Source organism: Aulonocara sp. 'chitande type north' Nkhata Bay, linkage group LG15 (assembly GCF_057382095.1).
Source record: "Aulonocara sp. 'chitande type north' Nkhata Bay isolate Kocher_YH1m ecotype deep benthic linkage group LG15, A_spYH_male_GT1.1, whole genome shotgun sequence".
NCBI lineage: Eukaryota > Metazoa > Chordata > Actinopteri > Cichliformes > Cichlidae > Aulonocara > Aulonocara sp. 'chitande type north' Nkhata Bay.
Genome location: NC_141358.1, coordinates 16,619,244 through 16,644,909, shown reverse-complemented (window position 1 = coordinate 16,644,909; position 25,666 = coordinate 16,619,244). Strand labels below are relative to the sequence as shown.

At 38.4% G+C, this 25,666-nt stretch overlaps 1 protein-coding gene across 4 annotated transcripts in view; it reads right to left on the bottom strand.

The window, feature by feature from the left end:
- LOC147312856 (disks large-associated protein 2-like) overlaps positions 1–25,666 on the bottom strand; it is a 110,624-nt gene that overhangs the window by 8,360 nt on the left and 76,598 nt on the right. For 2 of the 4 annotated variants that reach the window (XM_086264655.1, XM_086264656.1), the window contains exons 6-12: positions 19,021–19,065; positions 14,353–14,409; positions 5,387–5,745; positions 3,919–4,004; positions 3,426–3,832; positions 3,025–3,116; positions 1,487–1,639 (exon numbers count right to left, since the gene is read on the bottom strand). In XM_086264655.1, the coding sequence (XP_086120781.1) occupies positions 1,487–1,639; positions 3,025–3,116; positions 3,426–3,832; positions 3,919–4,004; positions 5,387–5,745; positions 14,353–14,409; positions 19,021–19,065 (1,199 nt within the window). Of the gene's footprint in view, positions 1–1,486; positions 1,640–3,024; positions 3,117–3,425; positions 3,833–3,918; positions 4,005–5,386; positions 5,746–14,352; positions 14,410–17,077; positions 24,046–25,666 lie in introns of those variants that run through there. The other 2 variants (XM_086264657.1, XM_086264658.1) reach the window with 2 other exon arrangements.

The window sequence follows — 25,666 nt, the reverse complement described above, 5'->3', positions numbered from 1 at the left end:
TGGAAAAACACAAAGGGGTTTCTTATTGAGCTCAGAGCAAGAACTTGTAATTGAGAGTTATGAGGAAAAGTTAATATTAACTAGCAGATAAAAGACTGCCACAGTGGACAAATGTAGAATGAAATTGGGCAGAGATGATAAATGTTGATTAATATGGGGCCAATTAATTAAATGCTTAAAGCACCTTTATTCACTATGAAGACTTGATTTCGGGCTAAATTTGGCTTTAATATATAGACTCTTGATATCTGAGCAAATTTAAATTGGAAAGAGTCCGGTATCACAGCGTGTTGTCTAACTCGAGAAGAGAAGTCGTTTACACCAACAGCATTGGCTACAAAATGAAAATTCATCAGCAGAATTACTCATTAATTACTCACTGCTGCTGGATGCTTAAAAATGCAAAAATCTGCCTCTTGCGGTCCATAAGCTGCACAAATACACAAAATCTGGAAACTCATACTGATTGTGTCATCGAAAATCTTCACCTTTGAACATTTAATCGCACTGATACACAGTCTGATTGCAGGGTGAACTTTTTGCGGCTGTTTGGGAAGCCGGTGTTGGTTTAAATGGAGCCTGCCTCGAAGGTGAAAAGGCAGAGCATCTGTGTCACCGCTAGGGTTCGGCGTCATAGAGATTGCAACGTGTCTATTAACTGCTGGAGGTAAACAACTCCTCGCAAGCATGAAGATAATTATCCAAGTGCCCTGAAGGATGCTGTCGATCTCTAAAAACACATTACCATTTAAATGTGCTTCCAAATGCGGCTCTTTCGTCTATGAGCGCCACTCGTGTAAGTGCGCTTTCACTTATGGTGTGGTGAAAGTGCTTTAACTGGATGGTTTAATGACTAAAATGCCTTTTATGTCACCACGATCATTATTCACGCCTTGGATTTTGTTTTGCATATTTGCTCCTGTGCTTTGTGCACCTGTCGGAGGAAAACTTTTGCTTTATGCTTGTCCGACGGTGTTAGAGCTTTCAAAATAAAAGTGGCTTTGATCTATCGTGTTCCTGAAAAAGCCAGTAACTATCCGGTGCAGATGTTGTGATAAAAAGTCAAAGTAATTTGTGTGTTTAAATGCTGTGTGAAAACTGCCTGTGATTTAGTCTGACATTAAGGAAACTCACACCAAGTGTTTTTCCCCATTAACATTAGGAGCTGATAAATTTTTCACAAGCAACTTGGATGAAATTACTAAAAGCTTAAGAGCCATTCAATTTTACTTTAACACCCTGAACCAGATACTCAGTGATAATATGAAAATGTAAGTCACTTTTAGAGGATGCCACTAGCTTTCTAATCTAACTTGTGCCGCCTCCTTTGTTATGCTTTGTAACCTCCTGCTGGTCCAGGGTCTAAAAATGGAACAGAAATGCTGTTGGTGTAGTTTCCTCTAAAGCTGAGTGAGTTCATCTGGAGCCCATTATGACTTGTTATTATAAGTGTGTGGAAGCATAGGAAAAGAGCAAATGGTTTAACCTTCTTCTCTGGGCTCTCCACCAGCTGCCACTGGTTGCTCTTGATCTGCTGCAGCTCATCAAACTTGGCAGTGACGTCATCGATGGAAAGTTGCAAAAGGTCCCAGAATCCAGCCAGGTCCTGAGATGTGGGTCTGGGCATGGCACTGGGGTCCTAAAGAGACGGAGGGGCTTATAAAGATGTGCATCAAATCCAGTGTTCAAAAGTCCACCTTGTTTCTGGGACTTGCCGTTACTCAAAGCTACACTTGAACCTCACCACTTTGACCACTGTGTGGCAGTATAGCACCAACATTGGCTCATGACCTCAGCTGGCAGTTTTTGAGAATTGTTTTTTCTCCATTATTTGCTTAAGCGATTACTGTGATAAACAAGTCGCATATGTGCAGAATGCTGAAGACACGGAAGCAAAGAGATACACTGTTACAAAATTGTTGTGTTTTTCTTTTTGTAACAGCATCGATTTTGCCTGCCTGAGTGTTTTTCCAGAGAGATTTAGTTTCTGTGTTCGGACAGTACCGTAATGTAATTATTATCTAAGAAGATTACATTTCATGTTAAAGAGAAACCTGGTACACACTGCTGCTGTATTTCTACATATATGCACATCTGGATGTTGCTTGCACATCACAGCTCACAAAATTAAGCAGATAGAGCCTCATTACTTCAGACACCACACAGAGAATGAGTGTGCGCTGACATCAAGAAAAGGTCTGTCAAGCCAAACTTCAAAAGCAAATTCAGAGCTTTTTATAGATACAAAATGCAGTTCTTCCTCCATCCAGCAGGTGAAACAGATCCATTCTCCCATTCAGACACGTCTGAAAGCTCAGGGCAATCTAAAGCTTGTCACTACCAATGTTAGACTTAATTCATCATCCTATTATCTGAGGGGAGAGAGGGAGAGAGAGTGGCCCAAAATCATCTAAAGAAGAGCAACACAGTGAGTTAAGAGACAAAAAAAAACCCCAGCAGAAGGCAGTGAGAGAGGTGATTTCAGCCACCTCCACAAGGTTTTGCATTTCATTTACATTTTTGTTTTAATTATCTACGTTTTATAAAGAGGTGATTAAGTTTCAGGCTGCCTCTTTGTGTATCTGCAGAAACATCCCCATTTACGATTCTGCAATCTTTTGATATATGCTGACTCTGTAAAGTCTGCATTAGAAAAGGTATGAGTTTCCAGCAGACGTGACATGATGGCTAAACAGTGAGACAGCGTGGCAGTCCATTACTAAAACTCTGAGTTCCCATTCAGACTGCTGTCTCTGTGCATTAATGGATAGCCTCAACACAGGTGCTGCTTCCTATTGGAATTCCCCTTTCGTTTACTGCGGGGTCAATAGCTGCAGAGAGACTGCTTCGCTATCGATCTCTGTGGTCTATTTCTGGAAAGCACACAAGTGCAGCGTCAGGCCAAGCGCCTTCTCAAAGCGCTGAGAAAAAGGAGCCAATCAACAAGTTTACCCCTGACCTTTTGCGTGTTTTTGTACAGCATGTTGAAACAGGGATTTTGTCTGAAAGACATGCAGTACTCACCAGATTCTGCTGGCATAGCCAGTAAAACTGCTGAAACTTTTGAGACATTAATAACTGAGCACTCCCAACTGCACTTCGGATTTTTCCTAGGACTGGACACGTACACAAGCACAGAGAGAGGGAGAAAGAGAGAGTGCTTTATTACAGACAGCTTGGCAAAAGCCAACATGGTGAGCAATATCTTTCGGTCATTCACAAGAATCCAATCTGCTCACAAAATGCCTGTCACGATTCAGTATTCTCATTTTCAATGACAGCTATTACTGAGAATGTTCGGCTTGGCTATACTGCTATAAAGTCTGCAAAAAGAACATTCAAAGAGTAAATGTCATGAAAGCATTGAAATCCCGCAACAAAAGCACTGGATTTGACAAAAGTGTCCTTTCCATCAGTACACTCACTCTCCTCTGACAGGTCATGCTCCTCTGCCTCTGCCTCCATCTCTTTGCACCATGCCTCCAACCGCTTGGTCTCGTTGTGAAGGAGCTGCATAAACCAGCTGCCGTCCCTGCGGAGGGGGGTTACTCGGCCTGTGTCGGTGCTCTCCAGGCTGGGTTCAACCAGCCAGGGTTCAGGCTGCGGGCTGGGTGGCCCACTGGAAGGCCGGTAGTCCTCCCTGTAACTGAAAAGGCCCTGTGTGCGCACCGTACGGATCGCTCCATACTGTGTTGGCGTGCTGGGCTCAGAGTGGCGGCCGAAGGCACCACCGAACTGCAAACCTTTATCCTCCATGGAGGGAAATCCCTCCAACTCCATGTCTGCTTGCACTGCAGTGGTCACACTGTTGGAGCGCTTGAACCTCCCATGCCTACCAGGAACACAATGAAATGTAAAGACTCTAACTGAGATTTTAAAAAATGCACTGTGACACTTTCCTTCATCTCTGCTACATACCGTTTTTTATCCTCCACCTGGATCCCTATAGAATGGAACTGAGGAAGGCCTTTAGTGTCAGTCTCAGAGTCTGTCACAGTTTCCACCTGATAAATGCAACAAGAGAACACTGAAATTTACAGACACGCCAAAGTACAGATGCACATTTTTAGCACCTAAAAGAAGTTTGACATTGAGATGTTTGTTACATACTGCCAAGTATAAAAAAACCCAACTTACGTGTAAGAGTAGCTTTACATTATCAATTTACATTATCATTGATTGATCGGCTGATTCAGATCTGCAGTTTTGTATTTACCACACTGAGCTTGATGGCATTGACTCAGTGTAAGCCTGACTTAAGAGTCATTTTACACAATCTAAATGTCAGGTGTGCTGTGGGATTTGGTATATCTCTGGCCTACAAAACACCTGCCACGCCATGACTTTCTTGCCATATTTGACCCACACAACATTTGCCAGAACTGTAACTGAGTCATAAATGCCATAAAAGTGCCATAAGTAGAACTTAGAGCTCAAATGTGCCTAATTTCTGATACAAAAAGCACCATAGGGATATATATGACCTGTTTGTAATTACAGTACATGATCTATGTGATAAAATTGGTTACCCCTAGAAATTTGCACAGGTCCCAGAAAAAGTTGAATTTTATCCAGGAGTTTGGCACTTCTTGAGCAACAAACTATGCAATAGAAAATCATCTAGTTTACATTAGAGTCCTGGTAGACACATTTTCATAGAAAATATGTGGAAATGCCCACAGGTCCAAAATAAATACAGTCTGCAAAGGAATTCTTGCAATGGAGTGGAATGTGGACACTTGCCTTCAGGGCTAGCTAAGCCAGACAGTACATAAAACAGAGACCTTCTTTATCTCACAGCAGACCTCCTTGTTTAAGCAGTAACATGATGGGAGCTACCTCAGCCGGTAGTGAAGGTGTGTTCAAGAGGTGAAAAACATAAATCACCAATTTATCCTTGCTGCTGGGTTCTTTTAATAAGCCCTCGGTAGTCTTGACATATGTAAAGGTCAACAAGACTCCATAGCCATGCACATTTGGGTATTAGTCACAATGAAAGAAAAATGACACATTGAACTAGTGCGGACACTTGTAGTTTGTCAGTTCAGCATTTTAATGTCTCTGTGCCCAGAGATGTATTAAAAAAGATCAGTTATTTATACATTTTGACAAAAATCATAGAAGCCAAAATGCCATCGTAATTTTCATTCTCTGAATCATGACCCAAGTTTATACGATTAAGAGCAAAGAGTGGAGATTATACTGAATGTCTGATTCACATTGGCGATCTGTTTATCAAAATGAGAAGTAGCCTTTCAGCCAGGACAGAACAAAAGAAGACAAATGGGACCTTCCTGGCACTTGGTGTAATCAGGGGAGTGGAGGGAGGTGGGGTTTAGCAATAGAGGCGAAAGAGGAAGTGAGTGGCCCGCGGTTATGTTGTTACCTGTATCCCAATAGAGGAACGTGGGGTTTTGAGGTACTCCTCAGCCTTGGACACCAGCACTGCTTTGTCGCATGTCTGGACCGAGGTGTGGCTGCCTAACGATGCATGCCTCTTGCTTGCTGCTGACTCCATGGCCATGGTAACCGCCTTGGTGCTGTCCAGGCTGTCCATGGAGCTGTAGATGGGACGGCCGAGACTGTCTGTGGTCCACAGACCACCCCGTGGATGCCTGCCCTCATGGTAGGCATCTTGGGTGGACTCTGTACTGCTCTGGGCTGTTACAGAGATAAGAGGCTTGGTGGTGGTGCGCGGGGGCACAGGAGGTGGAGTCTTCTTGTAACTGGGAGGATATGATACCGCTGGATAGCACAAGCAAGATGAGAGGACGAGGACAAGGCAAGACAAGGGTAGAGGATAAAAACAAAAAATAACATGAGAATGATAAATGTGGCCAAAGCTGACGAGTGTGTGATAGAGAAGCTTCATAGCTTGATGAGAGATTAGGCATTAGGGCACTTAAAGGGAGGGAAATGTCATTAAGGTAGAAAGCATCAGCAGCTTTGTAATATGTCTGTGTTTATTGGAAAGTACAATGAAGGATTATGGGAAGATTTTTGGTCTTTCAAGTGCAAATGAGAATTTGATGGTAATCCATCCAGATGGACCTCACTGCAGAATTGGAAACATACCAATTTCACTTGCTTTGCAAAGGCATATTAAAACACCTAAGATTTAGTTGTTCAGCATAGAAATTTTGATGCCATTCAATTTGTAGGAAAATAGTCTTGGCAGAAAAAGCATAGTTCAATTTAGTTAAATATATATAATATCCTCTTTCAAGTATGATCTCCATGGTAAATGTAGATACTATCGATTTGTTTGCATATATACATTTTACATTTTATTAATTGGATGCTCTGGTTTTTGTTTTAGTAATACAATTCAAGTAGAAGTACTATGAAACTCCCTACAGTTACCTACTTTAGCCTGACTGGATCTATTAGTGAAATCTTTCTTTAATTATATATTGTTTTATACATACCAGAGAGTAATCATGTTCCTTAATTTTATAATGGCATCTATCTGTAAAACCCTAGTTAATTAAAGCCTAAATCCAAAGGTTGCTCCATAAATTAAGCTTGAGTTTAATGGGCCCTCGAAACTGGTATTTTTTTTTACCACCAAACAAAGCCCTAAATCAACCAGTGACTAGATTAAGACTGAGAAAATCACAGCTTGAATAATTATAAGCTATATCGAGAAAAAGCCATTGTGCCCCATTTGAAGCATCACTCATTCACCTCTGCAGCGCTTTTGATGCACTTTGAACATCTCCCACTCAGGCACACATAGAAAAATATGCTAGTCTTCAGTAGCATACTGCAGGAATTTCATAGCAAGCTTCAGATGTTGACTCTACACTGACATAGAAAGGTGCAGACTGTTTCTAACATAGCAAAATTACACAATCAACTTTTGATTGCAGGTAATTACATGCAATATGTAATAAAAAGCCACACTGAAACCTGTTCAACCAAACCTAGTCACAGATTTGACTTCCTTCCAACTGGAGTTCTGTAAGACACAGCAGGTGAGTACCAAAATATAAAGAGCACAGTGACTCAGACAGCATGCAACTCAAAGCTTTCTATTTTTGCATCCTGGATTTGTTTGACTTACTGAAAGAAGCTGAAAATGTCACAGATTGCTTGGTACCAGAAACAAGCTGAATGATACAAATGTCTGAATGTCTCTACTCTACTGTCTGTATTTGTTTACTGGCACAATTATGTCGCCAATGTATCATTTTCACTAATCTCATCTATAATATCTATTATTACCAGCTAGACCAAGTCAAATGTTTAATTCTTATTTTCCTCACGATATTTTCAAAGATATGTGAAGCAAATCCCATTTTATTTCTTGTACATCAATCCTAAATGTATGTATTTATATATACAGCGCTACTACAGGTAACTTTTTGGTAAATCACTTGGGACTGTTAGGGTCCCTGGGTCGTTGACCCAGTGTTTTGTGTTTTTGGTTCTTTGATTTTGTTATTTCATTATATTCTAGCTTTGCTTTACGGGTTTTTGGATTATTCTTAGTTAAGGTTCTCTGGGTGGGGTTTGGTTAGAGTTTTAGTGTTCTGGTTTTCTGTCTGTGTAATCCTTAGTTGCTGTCTCCCCTGTCTGCCCTGGTCCCACGTCTCTGTTCCCTCTGTTGTAGTGACTGCATGTGAGTCTGTGTCTTTTGTTCAGTCTCTGTTATGTTTCCTGTTTTACTTTGAAAGTCCATGTCTCATGTTAATGTGTCTGGTTTTGCTTCCTTTGTCTCGTTAGGCCTGATTTGCCCCAGCTGTGTTTCCCTCCTGTTACTCATTCCCTGATTGCTCCCTCTGTGTATTTAAGCCCTGTGTTTCTCTGTGTCTGTGCTGTGATCTACCGTTTATTTTGCTGTGTGTTTTGTCAGTCTGCCAGTGTTAGTTTATTTTGATTTTTTCCAGTTATGTTTGAGATCAACATTAAAGCTGTTTCGGTTTAAGTTTGTCTCTGGAGTCTGCACCTTGGGTCCTATTCCTGTCTGCACACAGCCGTCACTTAACAGGGACACTGTTTGAAACATCAGCTCTTCCACATTTTTTCATATGAGCAGTGTTTAAGTCAACTGGGCCAACTATTTAGCAAAAATGGGCCACTCATACAGTGGTTCAAATCTGCTGAACGGCTACCCTGCGGTACCCCTGAGCAAGGTACTGTCCCTACACACTGCTCCCCGGGCGCCCAATGGCTGCCCACTGCTTCACTGAGTGAATGGGTTAAATGCAGAGAGGAATTTCCTCAAGGGGATCAATAAAGTATACTTTCTTTCTTCTATACTGCAAAGTAGACATTTCCAATGAAACAAACTGACTTAAGACTGAATCTTGAGATCAGTTTGATTGTATAATGTAAAAATGGAACATTGCATTTAAATGTAATCAAAAGGATGAATAAATAAGTAATGCATAAACAAATAATGTAACAATCACCTCGTCATCACCTCTTCATTATCAGCTCCTGGTGGAGGGCTCCACCATGAAAAGATTCATAACAGCAAAACCCCAGTAAACATGGAAATTTAAAGAGGCTAACAAAGGTAAAGTGGGTAAAGCTAAAGCTAGCCACAGCTAAGAGCCAGTAAACAAGCTAGCAGCCTTGATAGCAGTGAAAGGAACAAGGAAAATTATGGAGACGAGGGGAAAAAGGGAAAATGCTGGATGTTGTGCTGGAATTATAAACTGCAAAAATCATGTAAGTGTCTGACATTTATTTTGTCATTTAAATCCACTGCATCTGCTTTTGGTTAGTAAGCTAAAACCTGTCAAGTAAAGGCGGATGTGCAGCAACGATCCTATAACCTACTCTCGTTTGGTGAAAGTTGTTATTTTCTACATTTTTAGTGAAGTATGGTTTAGTCACTCCTTTTGGAGTTCAAATTAAATTGATTAACTACATTGCTAGTTGAGGTCAGCTACCATAACTACCTTCTTTTATTTGTTACAGCTGTTGTGTACAGACTAGGAATCAGCGGCTAACTCACAACACAATTAGCTCTCTGGTTTGTTCTTCACATCGTGTTTCCTTCTGTTTCTTCAGCTGTATTGCAACTTCATTTCAGTTTAACTGTATTCATTTTGGAATGATTTACATTAAAAAGAAAGCATACAGTCTTGTAAGAGAGAGTCTGCCTGTCTGTAACAGAAAATATTTGCATCAATAACCTAGCACAAAAGCAAGCAATACTACTGTATATGTTGAATAATGTTCATTTTCCCAACCCTATTACAGACCTACTAAAGACAAAAAATGCTAATGCATTGAGGAAGTTGTTAGAATAAATCTGCATTTTTGTTTGTGTTACAGTCTCTAAATGCAAAAGTACATTTAAAGTTATCAAAGCTGTTGATTTTGCCCAATGGTGGTCTTCACCGAGTCTCCAACATTCTTGTAAGAGTAGGAATGACCACTGTGTTGTTTTTGAATAACCAAATAACTGAGCAATCATATAGTTTGCTGCAGATGTAATGACTGTACACCCACAACAGTGTAATGAAAAAGAAATTAGCCTGTAAGTTGAGTCAGCACTACACAGCTGTGCTGCAGTTCATTCATGTACATCATGATTGTCTGAATGAACTGACATTTGGAAACAGATTTGTTGCCCTCACATTTACAGTTATGCACTGGACAAAATTATTGAATAATTTGCTTAGGTTAACGTTGTTTAGTGAAGACATTTAATTTGCTGACTCTACTTACACTGTCACCACTTAATAGGCTTCTGAGAGTATTGTCCTACTTCAGTGTGGGGAGGGGGAATCACAACATATTGCTGTAACACCTACTGGACACCAGATGTCCCCAATGTAGACTGTACTGTACTTTCCATGTTTTCCATCTGTTAGTCTGGAAATTTTATGAATGAAATTTTACGTGTGTCTCTGACATGTACTGTATGTATGTTTTATGAATTTCCTTATTTTAGTAATATCATTATAAGAGTTGTTTTTCAGTTGGAATATCTGTGAGAGGCATTCACCTGTGAAGCATAATGCTATAGTCCTGTAAAACCCACTGACAAGTGCTTATTTTTTTCACCTGCAGTCATGTAAAAAAAAGGTTTTCACAGGAATCTAGCAGTTCTGTGAAAAACGAAGTACATCCCATGATTCAATAACTTTTACAGTCATCTTCAACATCAATTACTTGAAATAATAATTTTCTCTATGATTTCATCAGTCTCTCACAATGTTGTGGAGGACTTTCGGGCCACTTTTCTTAACAACGTTGCTTCAATTCATTGAGGTTTGTGTGGATTTGATTATACTCAGCTCTCTTTATGCTCAGCATTTCTATCAGGTTGAGGTCTGAATTTTGACCTGGTCATTGCAACAGAGGAGTTTATGGTCAACTTAGTGACTGCAAGGTGCCAAGGCAAAACAAGCCTAAATTATAACTACTCCACCACCATAATTGACAGTTGGTATGAGGTTTGTGTGCTCATATGCTGTTTTTGCCAAATATGGCATATTATGACCAAACATCTGTCCGAAGGACATTGCCCCAGAAGTCCTGTGGATTGTCCAGATCCACGCTGCCATGTTCTTTTTAGAGAGACAGGGTTTTCATCTCCAACTCAAGATGTAGCATTGTGTTTTTCTGAGCTCTACCCAGTCTGACCTTTGGGTGAATTTACTGGGATGATCATTCCCAGATTGTGGCTTTGCCTTAACACACAGCACAATGCTTTACACCAGCAAACTGCCAAAATTTACAACTGGTCACACCTGCTGATGAGCAATAATCAAATGCATTCAAATAGCAGCACCTGACTGCTACTTACCCTCTTAATTACTATGGACAGAGTAAGGGTGGATGTAGTTTTTCATAAGACTTCGTAGACCCTGTAAAATCTCTCATTTCACAGGACTGTATGTACTGAACTGAACTGACAATTTGAATTCAGAATAAGAATACATTTACAAGTGAAGTCACTCTATTAACAGTCAAACAGTCCTGCCCACCTGGCCCCCTTAGAATGAGCTGATAACAAGCAATTAATTTAGTATATTTAATGAAGCCCTGAAAATCTTTACCTGAATACTATAAAATGCTACCTTAAAGTACTACATTAAGGTTGCATTTTATGGTATGCCTACATTAATTTACAGTTTGTAGTTAGTGTCTACATGAACTGCAATCAAGTCAATTTGACATCCATCTAAAGGCAAAATATTTTTGTTCATGGCAATATTTTCTTTAATCAGATTTGACCATTATTATTATGCAGTTTTTCATTTCAACACTAGAAACACACCAATTCCATGTCTGTGACATGGAGTAACAGTAAAAAACATTGGCATTCTGGATGTTTTATCTGTTTTCTTATAATTTCACTGTGAAAACTACAAAAAGTGCATTTTGGGTATACTCCCAAGGACCCTATCACCCTGCAGGATATGCGACTTCTTAAACAAAATATAGCAAATTCTACTTTTTATACATATACTTTGACACCAGGCTCATCCTTCATACTCATCCCCTTGCAGTGAATACATCTGTGTTTTATGTTGTTGTTAACAGTTTCGTCACATCAATCAAGGAATTACAGATCCTGAAGAGGTTAAGCAAAGTCCTTCCAATCACAAGCACACAAAAGCATAAACCTACAGATCCTTTTTGTTTTGCAGTTAGTCGATTTTATATAGCACAAATGCCATTTAACTTAATACTGGGTCTAGATACTTCTTCCTGCTCTTAATCTGTAAGAACAGGAACCCTCCTTGTGCAGACACTGCCACAACAAAAGACATTTATAATAGCGTGGTAATTTGACAAGTTAGGTAACTGCAGTAGAGTTTCTGGATCTAATCTCTGGTTAAAGTGGGGAGTCATTGTGTACTATGACAAAATGTGACAGCGCTGAATATAAAACACCTCTACAGAAGTCTTATCTTTTCTTACACAAGCATACTATTCAACAGAGTTAGAACAATCTCAACTCCTTCAGTAACATATACCAAAGTTCTTTGTTTAATTCACTTGTTCACTGTAACACAGCAGTTTGGGTTGGAACCATGGAGGAAACTGTAAAATTATGCTGTGACTTTTCCAGAACAGTTATGAATTTGGTGTGACTCATCAACAGGCTGGAAGGAACAACCTCGAGCTCTAAGGAAGAGGAGGGTGGAAATCTGAGGCTGGCACTGACAGAGAAGCCTCAATAATCAGTGTGGCTCTGCATTCACAAGTCTTGTCACATTTTTTTTTTTATGTACTACAGGAAGTCAGAGTTTTAGTTTTTCTCAACTTAATCTTATCCTCTGTCCCACGCAGTAATACTGAGAACCAGTAGGAGTCCTTGAACACAATAAATCCCCTACCTAGAGGCAGTGACAGTGGGTTTCTCTTCTAAATACTCAGCTTTTGTTAAAAATTTGGCTAATATAGTCCAGGGAAGTATCATGTCTTTTGTTTAGTCAGTTGTGCCTGGCTGTGTTTGAATTTGATTGTTTGGCTCAGCACTGCTGCACTGGGCACTTCAGCAAATAAACCCACACGCTGTAGGTGCAGCCAAGACTAAATAGACCTGAGTGCCATGGCATAAAATTGTGTTGCTCCTCTGCTTAAATGTACAACATTCGTAGTATTACAAATAAACAGTGAAGACCCAGGTAGCTTTTCCATTCAGAACAGGAATTTTGACACATCAACAGCAAAGATTTGTCTCTGCATTTAACCACAAACAAACCAATGTAGCCTACATATCATCACCACAATCTCTATAGTTAGTTTCTATTGCCTTTTCTAAATTCTTCATCTGCACTGGAGAATTAACAGTGTGCATGACGTAGCTCCTCAGATTGCTTGAGGTGCAGTGTTACAAAAACTGTTCCCCTAATTAATTGATTGGTCAGTCGGGAAATTAATTTATAACAGCTTTGACGTGCAATTAATTAAATAAGTTGCAAATGAATCAGAAAGGACCGACATATTTGAATTCTAGATTCAAAGTAGTGATCATAAGCATAACCTGTACAATACTACATACCTGATTATTGATAATTAACAATTTAAATAAGTAACAAATTCAGGCCTGAACAAAATATTACATTTAGTTATACTTTTAATACAAAATTAGGAATGCGTTTGTTAGGTTATTTAATGCAATATAATGGAAATATTTGTTTTCGATCATAGTCCATGCCAACAGTTTTTTGAATGTTAAAAATCATGGATAGGGACTGATTATTTATTCATTTACTTCAAGGCTGACTGAGGTTATTTTTCATTGTTAGCACTCATGAAATGTAGGTCTGAAAAGTGAATCAATCCCTAACCTCTGAAACCTCTGCTACTATCATGACATTTACAGGGTTGCAGACCAGAGTGCAATACTACAAAGTGAGATTAATGGGTTGGAGATAATCAGATTTCCCTGTGTCCTGAAAGTATCTCTATTTTTACCTGGCTAAATCAGTGTGTGGTAAATTCAAGCTGAACACACAACCTGGTCGAAGCAGGTTATGTTCAGGGTTTTGATTTAAAATCATCTTAGGCTACCACGTTCTAATCATTTAAAATATATATATTATATTTGGAGCCCTTTTTTGTGCCATATTGATTCTGCGCTGGGAAATATGTTTGTCCAAGCTGTACCTTACTAACATCACAAATGAAGCGCAGCCAGTTTAAAGTTTCATGGCTCTAATGTGTCACTTTAACATTAAAAATAAACTGGCCACCCCCAAAATTTGCTGCCTCCCTCCCAGTGCCCCCCGCGGCAAGACTGTCCTGTGTTGGTAATGATTTTAATAAATGTGAGCACAAGAGAGGAAGACACCTTACAAAGAGTTTCAACATGAACTTGTGCTTTATTCCTATGTATACAATTTTTGTCATTATGTCCCTAACGATTTCCCATTGTCACCCCTACTGCTGCGTCCGGTGCTACCCCAATATTTTTAGTGGCCCCCATATAGCCACCACTGTGAAAAAATTCTGGAGGCACCCTTGCCGTGATTAAGAGGGTATGGCAGCTCTAACCATGTCTGGTCTTATAAAACAGGCAAGTTTAGCAGATGCAGGCTCAGCAGCACTTTCAGATTAGCATCTGTGAGAGTGAAGCAGCTGTTTTGCCAACACTCCACTTTTTTTTTTCATTCATATTTTAAACCTCCTGTGGATGTTGACAGTTGACCGTGTCTCACACTGCTCAACCCTTTTGATGATGTACTGCTGTGTTTCTCAGCCTGTTTCAGATACCTGGTCCTCACCTGATTTTCCTTTTTTTTTTTTTTTTTTCCGCAAAAATGACATCACTCCTTTGCTTTGCCCATGGATTTATGGCTGCGACTGAAATGCATGTCTGCAAAAATAAGTGTTAGTATGGAGGGAAAGAAGAGTATGGAGATGGACTGGTACCTGGAGGTGGCTGAGCACGATCCACGCTGCAGGAAGTAGGGAGACGAAACTGAATCCCTGTAAGGAACAAGCAACACTGGTTAGGCAGAAAAGATGAAGGGTAGGAACACAGTAATGCTCAACAGTAAATCATCTTGCCATATATATATGTATATATATATATATATACCTACCATAACAGACTAAGAATTATTGAAAATTGTTTACAGGATATATTGTCTTAGTTTATGCAATCCTTAATTCAATCATTTACAGGTGATAAGAGAGAGAAACACAGGTATGCTCAGTTTACATCAGTGCTTTTGTTTTTCCCAATAGATCTAAATGCATTTGTTTTGCAATCATTTCTTATGAGTAATTTACATTAACAGTCCTGCTGTAATGAACTTAACGCTTCACATTATAAAGAAAACACATTTAAATGCTCATATTTGCTCAACTCTAAGACACTGACTGTGTTTCTGTCTCAAAATGCAGACGTTCTAATGACACTGGCACAACTTAAACACAGTTTAATGGGCAATGCTCATAGGCAGTATTCCTTTGAGGAGTCAAAACCTTGTCTGATAACAAGGCTTTTATTGTCAGAGAAGAGTGAGAGTATATTAGGATAGACTTTGTTCTGTTCCATCTGCCAATATTTTATAAAAACATCTTTGTACATTTTAAAATGAAAAAAGAATGGCAAATGATGATCTGACGAGGCTAAACAAAAAGCCATTAAGCTATATTTATTTTAGTAAAATTAGGCTGAAAAACTTTCAAAGAGTCAATAAATATCTAGGCTATTAGGAATTTTGCCCATCAGTGTTGCCTGAATATCCTAACCATTTCTCAGGATCTCGTGATCTGTCAGTACTACTTATCAGGTCTGCGTTAACTTTTAAGTCAGTAGGCAAGTTATTAATGCATAAAAACATTCACTGTAACATGCATTATCTAAATCTCTACCTTTTCATATTACACATAATTAGAAGACACACAGAGCATAAATCATCACCATAAATATGAATAAGCAAGCCATATTAAAAAATCCAGGATGCAGTCAAATATTTTTGGATTATTTCAGTTAATGGTTTTCATATTATTTCATATTGAAGTAGTTCTTTCTGTAAGGTCAGCAAATTGAAATTAGACTGCTGAATTAGCCAATCCAGACTATTTACTTACACTACCAAAATGATGTTTAGACAGTAAGGAAGTAAGATGAGATGTGCTGAGACAGCCAGACAAAGAACATGTTTAGACTAAAAAGTAAAGCAGTCTCCTATTCTCATTCTTAATGTGAAGACTGGCTTTGACTGATGTAGTAAAAAACATTGCATGTTGTATTTCAGCATATGGATCTTTTTGAAGTTTCACTTTTGGCATTTTTAAAATTTCACACGAAATGGTTACGATCACCCTATGACCAAATGCGTTTCTGTTTGTATTTGATCTCATGAGTTTTAGTCACACTTTACATGAAGTGCAAGTACATGGGCACACATAAAAAACACTTATCACTACTTTACAATTACAATTAAATTAAAACATTTGAAATTAGCATATTTTGCATATGTGGTGCAGATTCCCAATTGATTATATCGGCACAATTAGGGAAAATAAAAGAGAAACCTTTTGTACTTACATGGACTTTATGTAAAGTGCAACCCAATACTATTCCATAACAATAATTTTGGTGCAAAAAATATAACAGACCTCCACTCTCGTGCTTTTCAGCCAGACCTCTCAAACCTTTTGCTTCTTTGTGTTCAACACTTAAATTTCAGAAAAACCGTTGGGAAAAGTTCTGACAGTGTCTCCGCTCCGTCCGACTCCCGCCATTTGTGCCAGAGGCTGTTCTTGCCATAGTTGTGGACTCAGACTGGCAAAGAGGCTGGTAAGATGCTGTTCTTACTCAGATCAGGGTTGTGGGTTAATGATATGCAATGACTGACGAGCTGTGTACATGAGCATGGGGGCTGCGGATGTAACAAAATGAAGGTGAAATCTTCCGTGTTGCTGTGTTTTATTTAACTCTAGCTATAGAGAGAGTTAATGTCTAGTTTCACTTCAGTTTGACAAGGATAATGATAAAAATGGAACTTTGGTGTTTCTGTTATCTGAGTAATTTTGTTGCAATCAAAAAGATTTCCTAAGAAATTAGAGACAAGCGCATACTTTATATGGAAAACTAGCAAAAAGTATTTTCTGTTTTACGTAACAGCATACATATAGCATGTAGTATACAACTTTTTTTCCCTAAAGTTTGTTCCCTAAACTTTGACTGAGCCAAAATAAATAACTGTGTCTGGCAAAAGCAACAAGGAAAAAGAGAAATAGAGAATTTTCTTTTCCTTGTTCCTATTCAGGCCCTATACTCTGTCCTGTGTTTAAACCTGAATATGACACTGGTGTTTTGAAAAGATGGAGTGGATTGATTGGTAAATGGATGACTGAATGGATGATTTGACGTAGGACAACTAGTTATACCTGACGGTGTGTAGAGGTCAATTGCAGATGATTCTATTGGGTTTACAAAATGTTTAAATTTAAATTTGTGTAGCCCTTTCTTTTACAATAAAACAAACATGTTGTTCATTGCCACATACATATATACATACAGTGGTGATGCCCCCATGGATGCAAGGTGGATTAACCTTGTATGTATGAGTATTTCAGAACAAACCAATACAAATCAATGGCCTAAACTACCACTTTTTTTCAGTGTAATAACCCCCCCCCCCCCCGGCTGTTAAAACCAAAGTAAAGTTACTTGTACACTGTAAGCTCAAAGGTGTTGTCAAAAACAAAGACCAACATGATAAAAATTAGAAAAGGGTTTCCTGAGATTAGGTTAGTATATTTTGAGTGTGCAAAGACAACATGCTGGACTAATGTTGGGAATTCAATAGCACTCCATCTAAAACGTAAGTAGGCCTATCCTGGACGCTGTACTATGAAGCAAGATAAACATACCCAGGGTATGTTAGCTGGCTTCACTTACCCTAACATCAGTAAAAAGGTCAATAAGTTGACCCAGGGTTTATCAGTCTAGCTACAATTGTATATATGACCAGTGATAAACATGGCTAGGTAAACTGGCAGCAGAACAACAGACTTTTCAAAAGAAGATAACACTATTATTGGAAAAATATGAAGAGGTTAAATACACAAATAGATCTAAAGTAACAAAGTTATTGCAGACAAATGACCAGTATGAGAGTCTAATTGGCTATATCAATATAGGTTATCTATCTGAACCCAATAAGGAAAGTCTGCAAATATGCATTTTTTCAGCTGCAGTCCTGATGAGGTTCAACTATAGGAGTAAAGGCTTGACATTATGCAATTCAAGCATAGGCTTAGACTATATACAGTATTAATTCTGTTATAATAAATCCATGAGTCCAAAAATGCACCCTGTTATCGGATTGCATATTAATGCTTATAGAACAAAAGTTTAAAAAAAAGAAAATAATTTGACCCAAACCGGAAAAAGCAAGGAATAAAGTTCCTTGGTTATTGGTTAGTGGTGACTTCATAGCTTTTAATCTGTAATCTTAAACAGAACCTGCTCCAGAGCATCTTAGGCCTGCAGAATTAGTTACCATGGGGATATACCCCTAACTTTATAATAGCAGAAACCCAGGGTTAACTCAGAAGCTACCTGGATAAGTCCAAATCCTGCTTTGTAGTACAGGCCTGTGGTTTATCAAAAGATTTGTTTCACAGAAACTGAGAAGTAACTATAGGATATGACTGTTAGTGGGCTAACATGTTCTAGGTTTGCTACAGTATATCTAGTCATCTCACTACGAACAGAGAGTTTAAGATTACTCATAAGTTAATTTATCTACTGAGAGCCCCCGATTACAAGTTTAACATGATTTGTAGCCTGCTTGAAAAAAAATCCACTTTCTGGTATATTTAAAAATAAACATATCAGTGTCCAAAATACCCAAATCTTCTACCATGATGTGAGACGGTAGAATGCTATAAAATACCATTTACACCACCCCATTTAAAATGAAAATAGTGTCTATCTTTCTCTTAAAACTAATCCTAAAGCAACTGCTAAAAACAAGTGACTTTACTACACATTAACAAAGGTATATTAAGCATTGATTTGTGGTGGTTTGTAGAAGAAAGCTGTTATGCTGGTCAGAACCTGCCTTAAACACAGTGTGTGCTGATTTTACTCCCCTCGGTTTTCATAAAGAAAAATATATACAATGGTTAAAGCAAGAGGGTGAATCACTGCTAAAACTAATGAATTTAAACAGAACTATAATATTAAAAGAAATGAACAAAAAATTAATTATGGTCTTTGTTAAAAGGCTTCATGCACATCTCAGTTAAATTAGGAGGCAGTTGTGCAGAAAAGATTTTAAAAGTATATTGTTCAAAATTGCCAGTGGCTAACACTAGGCCAACATGTGGGTATTTTTTGTTATATGACAAACTTTTTTTCTTTTTTTGAAAAAGATCCAGAACTGCTATAAAATCTTAATATAAAATTGAACTCAATTTTGAAACAGATGAAAACAATGAAATGTATTATACATACTTATACATGATGGCATATTTAACCTATGATATCTCATTTTTATCAAGTGAAAATGTTAATGACAGACAAAATGTATGAAAAACATACAAAAAAGATAGAATAAAGCGGTTCCCTACCAGACCTACCGTACTCTCTACGCCCCCCAGCTAAGCTACGGAGGCCTAAAATGGGGGAAACGACAAAAAAGGAAAACAAACAAACAAACAAAAACAAAAAAGGTGATAGCTTAGTAGAAAAGCAAGACATATTGAGAGGGTCAAAGTAAAAGACACTGTGTCAGGCTTGTGTTGTGTATTTGCAGTGTGTTGAAGAGTATATAGATTTTGGACACAAAAAAATGCTATCAGTGCCGTGAGGTCAGTCGCATCTTTGAACGCCACTGTAAAGCTATGATCCCTATTTTTCCATTTTGAATTATCATAAACATCATAAACATTTCAATCCATTGTTTTATATCAATTTATGAAAAATACATAAGGCCAATAAAAGTTTGAAATAAATAATCACAAGAAACACCACAATAAGCAAAAATAAAAGAGGAAAAAACGTATCACACAGTTTTCATTCATTTAACAAAATAAGCATAAGCTAACAAGTGCAGGCTAAACTATCATTTAAAAAGAATGCTTTCTTTTTTTTCTTTTTTAATTTGACAAAATCGTATTCACTTAACAATGCAGTCTGAGATCCCTGAAAATTAGCTTGTTTTCTCCAAGACACCATAAATAAATGCAGGAAGAGAACACAGGGATAGAAAAAGATTTATATTGAAGCAGTGTTACAGGTTCAGGTGAGATCAGATTCCATCCAAAAACCCCTGTCCCATTAACTGGACTTCACAGAGTTGGCACAGTTGTTGCATCATATCTCTGGATGACAAGGAAATGTAAACAAAAACTAATGGCAAAATTGACTACATATTGAAACATATTAGATACTGTAGACAGAATTTCTTACAAATAGTTATATATTTCATTACAGAAAATATGGTTGCATGATAAAAAATAATTGCAAATACCCTTTGTCTATTTCATCTTCGGTCTGTTTTTTTAATATGTATATCCTTCACATATATGATTTGAAAATATTATTTAGATCTGTATTTTTGCTACATTTCAACTTGCTTCAAGGGAAGGGTAATATCTTTGAGCAAAGTAATAAAATGAAAATGAATGACTGGATTAAACGTATATTTAAAAAAATTTGGTGCATTCCCTGGCATCAATCAGTCATGAGTTTGCAGTTTAGTTGTATATAGATCGAGAAGAATGTTAAGCATTTGTACAGCATTTCCAAATATATTATTGGAGGCCTATTTTCTAATTTGGCTGTATTTGGTAAAATTGTTATATGATTATTCAGTTTTTTGTATGCAGTGTCACAAAACATGTGGATGCTACTACATAGCTGGAATCTCATCCCCTCCCCCCCAAAAATCGTAGATTCTTAGGTACATACAGGCTAAATTAGTAGAAATGTGGATGAAACAACTTTTTTGCAGCCAACACTTAAGGAAACCTTAGCGTTGCCCATGGCTCATGCAGAAATAAGAACGTTTTTTTTCCAAAGAGTCACCAATATTTTCTGAAAATGTGATTCCATTTCCGAAATTGATGACCGGCATGAAGGCTCAACATAAACGTTCATATCTAAAACTGTTAAAATGTAGCTACATACAACAAGAAACAAAGGACTTGCATAGAATGAATGAACGCAGATTGGAGACGTCACGATTGGCCAGTCTTCAGCACCTTTTAAATTAGTTTACATTCCCCAAACAATGGGAAACAATGTAAGAGAATGCCACTGCAGTCCCCTCTTAAGCATTCAAAAAGCAGAATTATGAACACAAGCCTATCCAAATGTTTTTCATATTTGTACATATATATATATATATATATATATATATATATATATATACACTTCATACTAAAATGATTATAGGCTAAATGTTGTCACAGTCATAAGCCTTTCACTGTAATCTTTTATGATTTTATGATTTAATTATGCTAACCCAACCTGTAATGGTCTGTAATGAAAATTTCAACGTCTTATGTTTAGGTTAAAGCTAAATTAAATAAGTTACAATGTTTTAAAATGTATAATCAGTATTGCAAATAGTAGACAATCATAGCAATACACTTGAGCTTATCCGTATATGTCCTAATAAAACCACAACTTTGGACTTGTTGTCAAACATCCCCATCTACAGATTGAAATTTAGTCAGGTGTTTGAGCTCAGGTTTAACAGCTTGCTGAAACAGGTGTAGGATACTCCTACAGCAGAAACTCAAAAGGAAATGTCTGCCTTCCTCCTTTTGTGGCTTCAACATTAATTCTGATTCACCTTTGTACAACTGTCAGCTTATCAAAATGCCGCTTTATTCTGTGAATATTGTTTTTTTGGGTCGTGCAAAACAGGAAGAAGAACCACTCTCTTTATAAATTGAGAGATGATGCCTCTTCTTTATTTAAAGTCCTTGCTGAAGGTTCACATTTCAGTCGGGGTTTGATACATATAGGCTTCCTGTGGTCCTGTGCTGCAGTCCAAAGATAAGTCCTGTCAAACTTGTTTGCTGTTGGACTCTTTTTCCACACCTTTCAGTATTAACTTTGGTATGCCTTGCAGGTATAATGTGACAATGGAGGGGATGAGGGCAATATCAGTGGCTAATGAGCAACTATTATTTTATAAGTAAGAGGCAGAATGAGCAGTTAGCCAAATAGAGCAGATGATTCTGGGCTCCCACCCATTAGGGCTTGACAGGAGCCCAGCTAAGCCATCACTAGTGAGGCGGTGTTAGTACATTCAGTGGCACTATACTGCACCTCTGGGGACATATCGAAGAGGTAGAGGCCCTCAGTGGCTCTGATTGTCTACTTACAGGGACCAGTGTTTCTCTGTTATAGTGATGAACAGCCTCAGCATTTTATCACTGGAGAAATATGATAGGATTTAGATCAAATATATGTTTTTTTAGAGCTAAAATAAAATAAATGTGACTAGTTAAGACATTTTTCATAACAGTTGAAGAACATTCACTTAAAACAACAGGTGAAACACTGTTATGAACTTCTGACTTCATCATGATGTGCAAAAAACAGTGGGGTGATGAACAGGATGAAACAAATAAAGATGGACATTGAAGACTGGTAAACGTGTGTTTGGTTTAGAAACCCAGTTACTACTTTAACCCCTCTCAGCGCTTTCAGAACACAGTATGTTTGTAACTGCAAACAGTACAAGTATTGAATATAAGTTTCTCTATTTACAAAATGATACATTTATATACATATACAGAGTTTCAACATAAATGCAGTTTGTGCAGGAATGAGTTGAAGCCAGTACATTCAAACTTGATAATTTCTGTGAATTCCCCTTTACTGTTTTACGCTTTGCTGGCTGTTTGACTTCATAGTCAATCAGAATAATTTATCGTAAACAATTCTGGTCAGGGACTAGGTCCTCAGAGCTTTGAGACAGTGCAATCCATACAGTGTTCCAGAGAATAGGACTTTTAAACAATTTATGAGGGTTATGACAGATTGTTTTCACCACTACCTGCTGTTTCCTAAACTACTGTTTGATCTTTATGCTGCGTGGTTCATCAGTTCACCACTGAAAATATGCTCATATGTTGGAAATTAAAAAGAAAAATGCCCATTTCAACTGGAACTGGCTACAAAATGGAAGAAGGCAATGGCAAAGGAATGCTTTGATCACGATAACTGAAACATAAATTATATATCAATATATCCTTAAATAATGTATTCATCTTTAATGCATTCATTAAAAAACTAGGGTTTATAAAGTTATTCACAGTATTTTTTCAGGTGCTTAAGAGAATGTTTCTACATGAAGAGAAACTGGAATGAACATGAGCTATTCAAATTCATGTGCAGAAACAGACTGAGATATGCGTCACCTCACATTGGCTGATAGTTGAGTTATATAGTTAAATATACCTCAAATTTCCAATCATGATTACTTAAATTGGCTTTTTTGAGTATTTAAGACAGCGGAGGGAAGATGATGCTGCACTCGTTGGCACTTGAGGATCTGAATATCAGTCACATTCTCCCTCAGATTATGATGTCACCTCATTCTGGTGTGAAACAAAATAATTACTTTGTTCGATGGCTAAGCAAGACACTTGTTAAAAGATTGCTTGAACAATAGTGAAACCTGTTCAAGAGATGACAGACTCTGTGTCTGCATAGCGTAAAGGGACATCTAATAACAGCATGGTTCTGCTCCCCTTTTCTGAATTTTCAGGTTTTCAGCCCGTTTTCCTTATTTCATTTTCCAATTACATGTATGTATGGCTAAAATGACATAGAAAGGTATGGCATGGGCCCACTGGTGTACTTCCTGCTCCACAGTTCTAGACTGGCGCTTCTGTGACCACCTGTGTGGCCAGTTGTGTCTGGCTGCTTATGAGCCTTTTGCTTTTTGTTGATCTCCCATGGGAAATCCTCTATTGGAAGTGGGCTGGCGGGGCTGCCTGACCCCTCTGGCGTGCTTTCAGGAGTTCCCTCTATAATCTCAATTCGAGGTGGGTCCATCAAATCCATGATACTGAAGGGTGCTGGCTCGGGTTGGCACATCACTGACTTGTCCTCTGTGTTTTGTCGTACAGACCAGCTTGAGCCTGCTTGAATTCCTATGGAAACTCTGTCATCTGTTTGTGTGGTGCTGTCGCTGCAGGGCTCCCGGCACAAAGTCCACATGTTGTAGCACTGAGTAAAGTTGAAGAAGTTGCTGTTGAAAGTTTTTAATTCCCCACAGACATCTCTGCGCAGCTCTGCTAGTTCGTAGCGCATTGCAGAGATTTCATCCTTCCACTGCATGTTGAAGGCAGCGACCATGTTAGCAGACTCCTTAAAGGCCTGAATGGCCTGAGGAACCGGTTGCTCAGAGGTGGCTATTGGTGAGGCGGTAGGGACCCTGTATGAAGGTGGAGGTGCCGGTGGGATCGAGATGGCTGTTACCGTGGAGCTAGTACTGTGCTGGCTGCGTGCAGCAGCAGTTTCTCTCTCTAGCCTCTCGAGCTCCGCATAGGCAGAGGAGCTAGCACCATCATCATCCTCGATCATGTCATCATTTAGTAAGGATGTTCCATCCAATACATCATATCCCTCTGGAAGAAAAATGTGAATATGCAAACAGAAGGACATTCAGGGTGAAAAGAACAGCTGGAGTGGGATTTGACTGGGATTCTGATCTACAGTATAACACATATCTATGGAAAACATACAGTATGTGAGTGGAAAGTTCCAAAGATGTACAAGCTCTGATCTATTGATTTCCCATTTGGTTTGACAGGTTTAACGTTAAGTAACGCGTCTGCACCCACCACAAGCATTAGAAATGTGCACGGCTAAGATGTAGGTGAATATCGGTCAGCCAAAACCTGCTTAAAAATGCACCTTTACTGAAATGTGCTTTTCAGTTCTCTTACTCCGCAAAGGCAACGATTATGACCTAACTCACATACTGCAGGCTTTTCACAATGTTTTTACACTGCCTTCTCAGTCATCTCAAGGCTTCTTTCCATCTTTTCACTGCACAGCACAACAAAGAGTGGAATTAAACATGAAATACATCAATCATTATCAAATCATAGATTCATTTTTTTTCTGAGAACCCTTTCTCAAACCATGTCAAATGTTTCTGACTTACTTAAAATTTGTGCAATTTTGTGCAAAAGAAAAGATGCAAAGGGAGTAGAAGAATCACAAGAAGCAGATATGAACCCTATTGAACATATCAGGTCCAAGGTGGCTGATTTAGACCATGTGAAATATTCAAACCCGGTGAGGGCTGCACCAGGGAGAGGCTGCAATCCCACAGTCCAAGACAGTTGACAAAATCACTGCCAAGAGTTAGACTCTGCCACAAGTGGCCTTTTGAAAAGAAGCCAGATTTTCATGAAAGAAAAGAAAAAAAGTTCACACATGTACAACAGGTAGATGCTGCGCTCACAAATGATTGGAGACAGTGGCAATGCGATAACATTCACTGCTATTTTATGCTGAAGCATGAAAACATTCTGAAGAGTCTGGGCAGAACATACCGCATACATTTACACTTACAATGTGGTCTAAGAACACTTAAAATAGAGACGTGGTAAACAACTCACAAAAGCCAGCATCACATTCATCACTGTAATCAATATTCAGCATTACCAGTGCTCTAAAAATAAATCAACATGTCTGAGGTTTTATGAGTTGTTTGACACCATGTTTGCTACTTGGGATAACATAAGGCGATATTTCTACCAACTACATATAAACTTTATCTGCTATTTTTTACTGAGAAGGCAGTGCAAAAACACACATATACATAGATATATGTATGCGTGTCAACATTAAAATACCTGCAACAATCATCACTGATGCCTCCAGTTGTTCTTTCCCCTTGGTTATCCTTCAAGAGGTGGATGGTCAAATGGAGAGGGGTTTGCTGTTCGTCTGCCCTACGGAGCACCATGGGGTCCCTTCCCCACTCAATGGCCCACTAGCCTCAGGGTTTGGGTCATAAGTTGCTTACAGTTTAATAATAATAGTAATAATCTAGTACTGAAGACTAACATAAAAACAGGATTCCATGAATAAGCGATTCTCTCTTATTTTATTTTATTTTATGGCCACTATTCACGCATAATTATAGTGCATCCCAAAAACAAGTAATATTTACAGTACGGGTTGTATGGGAGGTGGCAGTACTGTATATTTTATCAGCATCCAGGGAGTCCTTTC